Source organism: Aedes aegypti, chromosome 3 (genome assembly GCF_002204515.2).
Source record: "Aedes aegypti strain LVP_AGWG chromosome 3, AaegL5.0 Primary Assembly, whole genome shotgun sequence".
Classification (NCBI taxonomy): Eukaryota; Metazoa; Arthropoda; class Insecta; order Diptera; family Culicidae; genus Aedes; species Aedes aegypti.
In genome coordinates, this window is record NC_035109.1 from 79,129,795 (window position 1) to 79,142,007 (window position 12,213).

Sequence of the window (12,213 nt, forward strand, 5' to 3'; positions counted from 1 at the left end):
TAAAACGATAGAATAACATAAAGATTGGCATTCATCCTGAAATTTCGTATCTGCTTACACGTCAGAATGGTCGGCATCATTGCGGTGAACATGGTGAACATCGTGGTGAAGAAAATGCACCCGGCATTGCTCATAATTTTGGCCGCATCGTTGCCAATGTCGTAGTAGATCATTCCAATAATCGCCCCAACGACCACGTGTGACACCAGTCGCATCTGCGTCAGCGTTTGATCCCGCATGATTGTGATGAACGTTCGCTTCAACAGGATCCAGAACTGCATCCAGCCGGACGTGGGGAAGCCGGCCATCTTCTTCGGCACCTCGATGCTCACGCTTTCGGTCGAATCCAGCAGCGACGTGGTGCAGGTTGGTTTGGACGAAGCGGTCGTAGGTCCCCCGGTAGTTGAGATAGTTCCTCCGCCCTCGGAGGTCCCTTTCCCCGTACTGGTGCCACTGACCGATTCTTCAACCGTTTTACTACTGCTAACAACCGCAGAGGATGAAAACTTGCTCTCATTGTTCAGCGGTTCGATATTGATGGTGGTGAACTCGACGGCTGAGGGTTTGACCAGGTCATCTTCGCCAGCTCCCAGCGACAGGGCCGTCACGATCTTCTCCGTCTGTTGATCACTCGCTAGTGGTAGATTTATCTGCGATTGATTGGGAGCTAATACCGGTTGATTGTAGTTGTTGCACTTGCCGTTGCTGACCGCCGTCACCAGTTTGCTGTTCCAGTCTCCGTGCTCTCCGCAGGCCACTTCCATCACTGGAATTATACAGAAATGTTAATGGAATTACCACGATTCACAGTGAGCAATCAGTCGAGGCTTTAAATACAATTTTTAAAAGGCTATTTCAAGAATCTTGTTCACTTTAACAAATCTAAATGATACGAAAGTTTTAGAAAAAGCTAACTTTATGTTCGATGTTTGTGTGACGTGGAAACATTTCCAAAACCCCGTCGGTGCAAAAACTGGGGTCATGGCACCAAACGTTGCCGCACGGATGTTAAATGCATGATTCGCGGAGGTTCTTCACACGCTATGAACGTCTCACAATGGTCGGGCTCCATATAAAGGAGCGGCCAAAACTACCCAAACACTTTTTTGAGATTTTTATGGTTTCTATCATTTTAAAATATACTTCATGTTTTATATTATTATGATTCCTAATTGAAATTTACCTACAATATAAATTTCTTTGACTTTTATGACGTCAAACTGACTGAAGTCAAAAAATTGAAAAATGTAACAATAAAATAAAGAACAAAATGCATATTTAAGGAATGCAATATTTTCCCAAAGTTACTCACTATCTGAAAGCTTATGGTTCAACACTTGTATCGAGCATGAAGATGGAACAAATATTTGATTGAAGCTTTAATACTATTCAATATTACACTTTAGTATTTTTGATGATTTTGAACATGAAAAACAACTCTTGTCGCGTCATGTCGCCGCCATTTCGAATATTGCACCTTAAAATGCATCCTTAGATCTTACAAAAAACGTTTAAATTTTTTGCAGAAATTTGCTGATTTGCAAGTTGGAGCTTTTTGAATACAGTCGACTCTCCACAACTCGATATTCTATAACTCGATATACTCTATAACTCGATGGATTTTTCGGTCCCTTCAAATTCCCATACATCGTGCTCTCTATAAGTCGATACTTCTACAACTCGATATCTCCATTAGTCGATGTCACGTGAGAGGAAAATTTCCCTCCATAACTCGATATCCATTTTAAAATCCTTCTTATACGGGGAAACTTGGACTAATTCTTGTTTGTGAGTGAATAAATACTTGCAAGTTGTAATAAATGTTTAAAAACATTAAAATAAAAAAAAATATTGAAGGTAAAAAATGGGATTTTTCGAACATTTCGAAAAAAGTTTTCAATTAATCGATTGTAAAATAATATCAACAAAATATTATTGCTTTCTTACAGTAGTTATCATATATGTATTGGAAATGCAGAAATTTGTTTCTTCGATTTTGGGATTTTTTGCGTTGGTATATTCTATAACTCGATAATTCTATAAGTCGATGGTCCCTTGAATATCGAGTTATAGAGAGTCGACTGTAATTCAATATTTTCATACATTTTGACGATATTTTTCATACAAAGTTGATATAAAATATATTTAACCACTCTTCATACATATTTCGATCAAACTCGTTAAAATACAAACAAAATTTGTGCTTTCAGCCAAATTTTATTGCATTTCTAATAAAAAAACTTAAAAAAAAATTACGTAATGTGTGAATAACCCCTTCTGAAACAATAAAAACGCCAAATAACATATTCAGATTACATATTTCATCGATTAAGGCGATAAAACGAGTTTTGGCCAAATTTCGTTTTTTTTTTTCGACCATTGTGCGTCTGCCAAAAAGATTGCATGCGCGAATTGCGGGTACAACCATAAGTCTAACTTTTGGGATTGCCCTTCGCGCAAACGAATCGTTGAGGCTTGTACCAGGCAGAGGAACGGCAAGATTTTTCAAAGATAATAGCACTCAACTTACCGTAATTGGCGGGATTGTGATAGCTGGGACATTCCAGTCCAATTGACGCCAGAAACTGCACCAGCCCATTGACCCTGCCCTGATAGATGCACTGTCCCTCGGCGAGCACGTACAAATTGTCGAACATTTCGAATATCCTCGCCGAAGGTTGGTGGATGGTGCAGACTATGGTGCGCCCGCCTCGGGCTAGCGATTTGAGCAGGTGGATCAACTGCGAACAGGTGGCACTGTCCAGGCCGCTGGTCGGCTCGTCGAAAAACATGACGGGTGGGTTGTTCACTAATTCTAAGGCGATTGACAGTCGCTTGCGTTGGCCTCCGGACAGGTTTAGTGCCAGAGTACTGGCCGCGTCCAACAGTCCCAAGGATTCGATGATTTCCTCGACAATTTCCTTCTTCAGGTCCAGGGATATGTCCTTGCCCAGTTTAAGGTTGGCCGATACCATCATGGCTTCGCGCACTGTTAGGTAGGGTAGTAACCGGTCGTCTTGCATGATGTAACAGGACAGCTTGCGGAATTTTCGCAGGTTTCGTTCCTTGCCGTTGATTAGGACAGACCCTATCAGATTGGAGGTTCTGCAAAACGTAAAGTGTTTAGAAATGTCGAAAGAAGAATGTGACCATAGGGTGGGGCTTATTAAACAAAATTTTTCGTAGTCAAAATTTACTTTTTGGAAAACAATTACACTGCGGAACACGATTTTGTCTCAAGAACCAAAATACCGCTATTTACTAAATTAAGGTTTGCTGAGTCCATTGCCGTTTTCAGAAATATCATGGCACGTCTAGTTTTTGAGATATTGACTGTTGAAAATGCTAAATTTGACTGTTTCAGTCAACTTGCATGCAAGTTTTTCAACTTGTACGGCAATTGATTTGCTCAATTTGTCACAGAATTCAAACTTCATGTATAGAACAATAATTATCAACGAAGTTCATAATACTTTCAATGGTAAAATGTCATTTTTTGGTGGTTCAGAAAAGTATTGTATTATGTCATATAAAAGAAATAAAGAATTATATATGAAGACTGCAAGCATGTTGAAAAAAATCGATTTAACCTAAATTTTATCGTATAATTTCAACTGATTTGCATCTAAATTGAAAGTTCAAGTCCTCTTTAGCATGTTTGGTAGATTATATTACAAAAAAGTTTGATAAATCATACTTTAAATTTCATGTAAACATCAATAAAACCAGTGTTTTATACAACTTTGGCGACCTGTAGCTAAAAATTGTGACGTGCTGTAACATTTCTGAGAACGGCATCAGATTCAGCGACCCAAAATCTACTAGAGACACATAATTTGATCCTTGAGACACGCAAAAGTGTCATTTTTGTTACGCTGTGTTATCGGTCCCAAAATAAGAATTATTGGTGATGCTTTAGGTAGTATAATGTGGGTAAAAATTGCGATATCTTCACTCTTTTAGACGATATTTAACGAAAAATCTTTTCAGAATGGGGGGCCTTCCTTATTCGAGTGGTTGGAATTCCGGCTACAAAGCAAAGCCATGCTGAACGTCGGTCCAGGCATTGAGTTTCATCGTACCTATTACACGATATGCGAATGCGAAAACGGCAACTTTGGCAAAGAAAGCTCTCAGTTAATATGTGTAGAAGTGCTTATTGAATACTTAACATAGAAAAAGGCTCTGTCCCAGTGAGGTTTTAATGCCAAGAAAAAGAAAAAGACATTTTGACTACGAAAGATTGTTGAAAATAAGCACCCCACCCCCAATGTGCCCCAACTGCTCTTACTTGTAGCCGGCGAGGATGTTCATGAGGGTGCTCTTGCCGGCCCCGGACGGACCCATGATGGCGGTAAGCTCGCCGGAACGGAACTTGCCATTGATGCCCTTAAGGATGGTTTTGTAGCTCCGTTTGTGACCTTCGGACACCGAGTAAGCCAACTCGTTAAACTCGATGTCGATGGGTGGCCTCTTTGGTAGATGTGTTAGCGAGGCCTGAAAACACGATAGAAAAAAGAGGGAAATCTTGGTATTACGCTTCTTTCGGAAATCCATTCAACACAGGGAACAATGACCGCGTGGGCTACGATAAGCCGTCGGATGGCCCATTGAATGCTCGATTAACTACGCTAGAGATAACGTAAATCCAAGAATGACCGTTGATTAGGGGATTGATTTATTCCTGGTGCGTTGAATTTTATCACACCCGTCTCAATATCAGGTGGTGATCTATTATCGAAATGATAGGGATTCGGTGCTAGTACCATAAGCCTCATGCATGAGGTAGACATTTTCTGTAATCCCGATATGCGAAACTGCAGCTGTTTGATGACTTGGAAACTCGAAATTTATCAGAAAGGAAGCATGTTTTGAAGGGTTTTTATTTACTGGTGCAGTCGAGTGAGTTGATGGCTACTTGGACCAGATTGGGATCCTTGTCGTGGAAATTAACATGACATGAGCGAGCACAGACAAGTAGACAGCTCAATAAAATTTTATGATGTGCGATTTACAAATTACAGTGCTTTCAGTACTGAGTGACATGGATTTAGAAGAATTGTCCTGAATGTTTGTTTGTCTGTGACATCAGCTTGCCTTGCAAGACTTACTTACCATGCCCTTTTTTTGACCGTTTTCGCTGTTATTAAGGACTTTCCGCAGATTCGAGTCCTTGGTTTGTCCATTTGTCATGATGGAGCCATTGCAGAGAGCATTTTGAGAGTTCCTGAAAATAGAGGAGAAAAAAATAAAATCAATTAATTAAATAATTAATTGAATTAGTTCAAACTGGATGTTGTAGTAGCTCTTGAAAATGTTTTATTTTTCCTTATTTCCTTATAAATTATATCACGGTATGTAAATGGACGACAGACCAAATCTTTATGTTGCGGCAGATCCTCCAAAAGTGTTGCGAATATCAAGTCCCTACGCATCGATTCATCGATTTCAAAGCGGCCTATGATACCATCGACCGCGAAGAGCTATGGAAGATTATGGACGAGAATGGTTTTCCCGGGAAACTGACTAGACTGATCAAAGCAACGATGGACAGTGTACAGTGCTGTGTGAAGATATCGGGTGCATTATCGGACCCGTTTGAAACACGCAAAGAACTTCGACAAGGCGATGGTCTTTCCTGCCTTCTGTTCAATATTGCGCTAGAAGGTGTTATGAAACGGGCGGGCTTCAACATGCGGGGCACGATCTTCAATAAATCCAGCCAGTTCATCTGCTTTGCTGACGACGTGGACATTTTAGGAAGAACGTTCCAGGTGGTTGCTGAACAGTATACCAAGCTGAAACGTGAAGCAGATCGGGATTGAAGGTAAATACGACGAAGACGAAATATCTGCTGGCTGGAGGAACCGAGCGCGATAGAGTTCGCATAGGCAGACGCGTGACGACCATGTATAAGACTCTAATAAGACCGGTAGTCCTCTACGGGCATGAGACGTGGACAATACTCGAAGAGGACCTGCAAGCGCTAGGAGTTTTTGAACGACGTGTGCTTAGGACGATCTTCGGCGGAGTATGTGAGAACGGCGTATGGAGAAGAAGAATGAACCACGACCTTGCGCAACTCTACGGTGAACCCAGTATCACGAAAGTCGCCAAAGCTGGAAGGGTACGATGGGCGGGACACGTTGTGAGAATGCCGGACAACAATCCCGCAAAAATGGTGTTCAACTCAAATCCGGCCGGTACAAGACGAAGGGGAGCGCAACGAGCTAGGTGGTTTGACCAAGTGGAGCAGGATCTTGGAAGTGTGGGGCGATCGAGGAATTGGAGGTTAGCAGCCATGGACCGAGTTAGTTGGCGTAATATTGTGGCGCAGGTCATGTCTTGAAGGACGTAGAGCCAGCAAAAGTAAAGTAAGTATGTAAATGGACTTTATGACACTACCCCGAATACCACTACCCCGAACTTACCCCGAACGCCATTACCCCGAATGCATAACATTATGAGACTTATTCTAGTAAGAAAGTGGGGGGATAATTTTACGATTCCTTATGAGTATTTCATGAATTTGGTTCAACATGAATTTGGTTTATAATTATTCAAATTATAAAAGATAAAAAGCAGCGAGTTTTTCGGCAAATATTTTTTAAATACAAAGTTTTGTACTTGTTTTAATTATGAATCGTGGTTTACGGCCAACCAGCCGAGTGGAAGTTTAACAACTACCGAAAAGCTAAACATTACATATAATTTGCAATTGCAAACAAAGTTTTGGTTTGATTTGTCCTCTAATTTTGGTGAGATTCACACAGCCACATTGCAATGCTCTGAAGAACAGCCTATTTTGAAAAGAAGGGTGAATTTATTATGAAAAGGATAGCTATAGAACCCACAAAATGGGAATGTAGTAAAGTACTTTATTGGACGTCGGAACCCACTTCCTTTACTCATTTTTATAGGTGTCGGGCTACTTACATTAAGATCTTATTAAAGATTTTGTTTCATAAACGATGGTAATGGAAGATCACCCTGCGATAGTCGCTGCAAGTGCTGTTCTATGGAACCCGCTTAAAGACCAATCTAATAGACAACCGTTCCGCTATAGCAAGGAAACGTTAATACACTTGTACATGTTTGTGGGATCATTAATTTGAATTTCGAAGAGATAACCACAAAAAATATATATATTTTTTTATTTGAGACAATGGAAAAATGATGATGGCAAAAATATAAGAGATCTGTCTGTTTTAATACAAGAAGATAAAAGAAAGGAAAAATTTCTGATTTGAATTATAGCAGGAAAAGTAAATCCTGCTATAATTCGAATGCCTTCAGGATACATTCTTTAAAAAAAAAGCAATTCCATGTGGAAATATTAGTGACTAGATTATCCAACGAAAACTTGAATGAACAGCCCATTTAAGAAAGAAGGGCAAATTTATGGTGAAATGTTTGCAGCAATGATGTGAATAATCGCTGTAACAACGTGATGTTATGGCACAACTTTCATAAGAACAAAAAATATTTGTTAAAAACAAAATTCAAATATGAGCACCACCAAGAAGTTCAAATACCGGTGAAAACGCAGCTGTTCGCCAAGACCATATTGAGGGATATGGGATCGAATTTCTCCGACGGCGGATCTTATGCATTTTACATTTCCTTTGCTTCCCTGGGCATAGAGGCATAGATGGTAAATTGACAAAGAAAGTCAATAAAAGGCTTATTTTATTAAAAGCCCAATCAAACATTTTATAACGCTGTTGTGGGTGGTTGTTTTCCCAATGTTACAGCCCATACACGATATGTAGAATTTCCATACAAAAATGGTACGAGGTGTCAAAAATGGCAAATTTGGCAGTATGAAATTAGTGAATGAACACTTGAACTACGAAAGTGCCCACTGAGCTGATAAACAGGCACCGCCTCAAAAGAATGAGAGGAAGATAGTTGCCAACAAGATATTTCGAAAGAATAGCTGACATATAAAAGAAGGGAAAATATATGATGAACATTTTACCGACGAATTTAACTCGCCTATAATTACCAGTTTTCATTAGGAAGGTATTTTTGCCCGCAAAACAAGATACTTCACTGTGTCTCATACTATTCGGGGTAATGGCTCATTCGGGGTAGTGGCGTTCAGGGTAATGACCCATTCGGGGTAATAGGATGGAGCCTTTTTCGTTTCCTCACGTAAACATCGTTTTCCGCCGAAAACAACGTGATATGTGGGTAAATTGAAACTGGTACCGGCGACGAGATTCGATATGGTGGTCATATGGTATTGAAGATATTTAGATGTTCCTTGGGGGACCGACATTCCCCACATAAAATTCTTTGACCGCCATTTTGTTTTTGATGATTTTTTCAAAAAAAAAAAAAAAAAAAAAACGTGAGCTTTACAATGTTAGACTAAGGACTGATCATTTAAGTAAGTGGACACCTAAATATTAACATTTTGGTGTGAAAATTCCATAAAAACAAATAAAATTTCGTTTCAGTGTGTACCCAAGTGTTTATTTTGACAGCAGACAAAAGTTGACATAAAAAAATTATAAATTCCAAGCGATCGGTCGAATTGACATGGCGACTCGCAATTTTTTTCTGCACAAATGGTGTACAGAAAAACTGTCGTTCCGAGATTTGGCTAAAATCGCGAAGTGTCCAAATTGAATTTTTTCAACGCTTTGGTCAAAACAGATATTCCTGACGACGTACGATACATCCCAACAGAAAAATTTGGGAAAAATGATTTGTTCTTCTTCTTCTTTCTGGCGTTACGTCCCCACTGGGACAGAGCCTGCTTCTCAGCTTAGTGTTCTTATGAGCACTTCCACAGTTATTCACTGAGAGCTTACTATGCCAATGACCATTTTTGCATGCGCATATCGTGTGGCAGGTACGAAGATACTCTATGCCCTGGGAAGTCGAGAAAATTTCCAACCCGAAAAGATCCTCGACCGGTGGGATTCGAACCCACGACCCTCAGCTTGGTCATGCTGAATAGCTGCGCGTTTACCGCTACGGCTATCTGGGCCCCAAAAAAATGATTTGTTATGGCAAGCAATTTGCTCCTGCAGTATGAAAATACTACATATTTCACGACGGGTTCAATCAACAGCGAAAATTACAGAACTGAATGCATTAAAAAATTGCTTCTGCCTATCTACTGAAAGCATTGTTTTTGCCAGACTTAGCATCGGCTCACTATGCTTCAGCTACTTTGGAGATGCTCAAGAAGGAAAAAGTCGAATTTGTAGAAAAATGATCGAATCCATCAAATTGCTCAAAACTACGCCCCATTGAAACATATTGGGCAATAATCAAACGACATCTTAAGAAGGATGGAAGAGAAGCAAGCTCCATCGATTTTTTCAAGAATTTGTTCGAAAACAAACAGTTTACTGTAAAAAATACGTGTCCACTTTCTTAAATGAACAGGCCTTATTTAAGGTAAAGATGCAGCGAAGCCAAATTTTCAAATTTTCAATAGTACAAAGCTAGAGAATCAGACAGCGGTTTAAGCTGAAAACTTAATCGATTGGTCACTCGCTGGTGGTGACCAATCGAATAAGTTTTCAGCTTAAACGGCTGTTAAGTTCTCTACATTTGTGCTTTTGAAAATATAGGTTTGGTTTCGATGCATCTTCACCTTAATAGTGATAATTGAATGAGCTTCCTAGTTTCTAGTTTTTTAATGAGTTTAATTTATTTTAAAGAGATTTGAATTTAAATTTGTTTTATAAAGAAGAAATTCTGAGGAAATCAGTAGAAAACCACACTGACAATAAGCTCATTTTTTGATTCCATTTTTTTAATCTCAAAAGTTTGGTGAACCACTTACAAATGCTGGTCAAAAGTACAATTATCCCTCAAAACGTCCAAAAAGGCTAATTATTTGACATTGGCTAATTTTTGAAGGTAAACGCGCAGCTATTTAGCATGACCATGCTGAGGGTCGTGGGTTCAAATCCCACTGGTCGAGGATCTTTTCGTAAAGGAAATTCTCTCGACTCCCAGGGCATAGAGTATCATCGTACCTGCCATACGATATACACATGCAAAAATGGTCAATCGGCAAAGAAAGCTCTCAGTTAATAACTGTGGAAGTGCTCATAAGAACACTAATCTGAGAAGCAGGCTTTGTCCCAGTTGGGACGTAACGCCAGAAAGAAGAAGAAGAATTTGCGTATAAATTTGAAGTTGAATATCGCAAGCAAATTTATGATGGTTTTTAAATATATTCGGGAGCTGATGATGATAAAAAGGCGATCTTTATAACAAGCATGATGATTTAATGACCTGATGTGCAGTGTAACAAACAAACAAAATATGAACATTTGCAACTCATTGAGGAGTAAACGGTTGTTTTCGAGCTGTTCTTTGATATCACTACCTTTGAAAAATAGAAAAAAAAATGAAGGAGCTTTATATGGACCAATGCACGAGTTCACTAATTTGACGTTTGAGCGGTGCCGAATTCACTGGTTGCCATGGTCCCATAAATAACACGGCACCGCTCAAACGTCAAATAGTGAACTCGTGCATCGGTCCATGGATTAATGCACGAGTTCACTAATTTGACGTTTGAGCGGTGCCGAATTCACTGGTTGCCATGGTCCCATAAATAACACGGCACTGCTAAAACGTCAAATAGTGAACCCGTGCATAGGTCCATGGACCGATGCACGTGTTCACTATCTGACGTTTGAGTGGTGCCGTGTTATTTACGTGTCCATGGCAACCAACCCGGGAGCATCATGACAGCTGCAGTACAACGTCAATGTACCGAAAAATTTTGGTCCGTGGTACTGTCAAACTCAATAAAATCATGGAGTGTGCTCAAAATAGGGCGTAAACTTTCTAGTTATGCTTGATGTACATAAAAAAGTTTTACATTTTTTATTTGGCATTTATAACATCATTATAAACGAGTGATCACCAAATAGCGATTCTCTAAAAGGATTTGTACGGTCATCGGGATGATTTTGTATGGCCCACGAGCGAGTTTTGAATAGTGGTGTGATGTGGTCCGCATGCTGTAAGTTGCTTATAGTAACCGTTCCTTTGTTTACGAAATTATTTTTTGACCACTTGGCAATCCAAAGCAAGACAAATTTGTGAGGGATCGTTCAAATATTACGTAACACAACAAGGGGAGGTAAGGGATATTTTGTAGTGTTTCGGTCCATACAATAAATTGAAATTTTCAGAGTGCTTCGTAAAGCCCAAGCAGGACAGTTCGGTTTTGCGTCGTCCGATAGATTTAGCTCACGGTTTCGCGCATGTTTTCGTCGCCGGAGATTTTTTTTCCTGTTTTGGAGCGTCTTGCTGGGGAGTAGTGTTTGATCCTTCGACCTTGACGCTTGCTCCTGCGGGGGCGCGCGATGAGGGCAGGATCAAACATGTCGCGCGTCGGTAGTGAAGTAGTGAAAAAGTGATCGGTTCGTTAGTAGTGTTTGATCCTTCGACCTTGACGCTTGCTCCTGCGGGGGCGCGCGATGAGGGCAGGATCAAACATGTCGCGCGTCGGTAGTGAAGTAGTGAAAAAGTGATCGGTTCGTTAGTAGTGTTTGATCCTTCGACCTTGAGATTAGTGGCGCGGATCGCGAAGCAGGTTAGTAGTGTTTGATCCTTTGCTCGCGTCGCTTGCTCCTGCGGGGGCGGGTGATGTGAGCAGGATCAATCGTGTCGCGCGACGCTCGCGTGGCATGATCTATTAGTGACGCGGTTCGCGAAGCAGGTTAGTAGTGTTTGATCCTTTGCTCGCGTCGCTTGCTCCTGCGGGGGCAGGTGATGTGAGCAGGATCAATCGTGTCGCGCGTCGCTCGCGTGGCATGATTTATTAGTGGCGCGGTTCGCGAAGCAGGTTGGTAGTGTTCGATCCTTAGCTCGCGTCAAATAATTTATCATGGTCTAATCGCTTATCAAAGTGAATCCTGTGACCCAACGATCCTTCCCATTAACAAACATCCCTCCCAGTAACCTTTGTGGAGATGCAGAGGTAAACACGGTCTCCATATAGCAAAGGTTACACACTAACATTCCTTCCTCCAATCCCACCTGACTGCAAGGACGTGGCCGGCGCCGTTATTGACCTTGTATAAATAGAGGCACTGAATTATGCACACTGAAGAAGATTATGGCCAATCCCAGCCGAACTTCTAGTTGATTCTTTGTGCATTTTCACTGACTTCGGTCAATCACGGAATAGCAACCATTGATATGTGTAGTCAGTCTAAGCTAAGC

The 12,213-nt window shown here is 40.6% G+C and overlaps 1 protein-coding gene across 5 annotated transcripts in view; it reads right to left on the reverse strand.

Moving 5' to 3' along the window:
• The window catches only part of LOC5570171 (ATP-binding cassette sub-family G member 1), a 173,358-nt gene that overhangs the window by 16,348 nt on the left and 144,797 nt on the right, over window positions 1-12,213 (reverse strand). For all 5 annotated transcript variants that reach the window (XM_021853895.1, XM_021853894.1, XM_021853893.1 and 2 more), the window contains 4 exons: window positions 5,116-5,227; window positions 4,292-4,497; window positions 2,531-3,105; window positions 59-766 (listed from right to left, as the gene is read on the reverse strand). In XM_021853895.1, coding sequence (XP_021709587.1) covers window positions 59-766; window positions 2,531-3,105; window positions 4,292-4,497; window positions 5,116-5,227 — 1,601 coding nt within the window. The remainder of the gene's footprint in view (window positions 1-58; window positions 767-2,530; window positions 3,106-4,291; window positions 4,498-5,115; window positions 5,228-12,213) is intronic.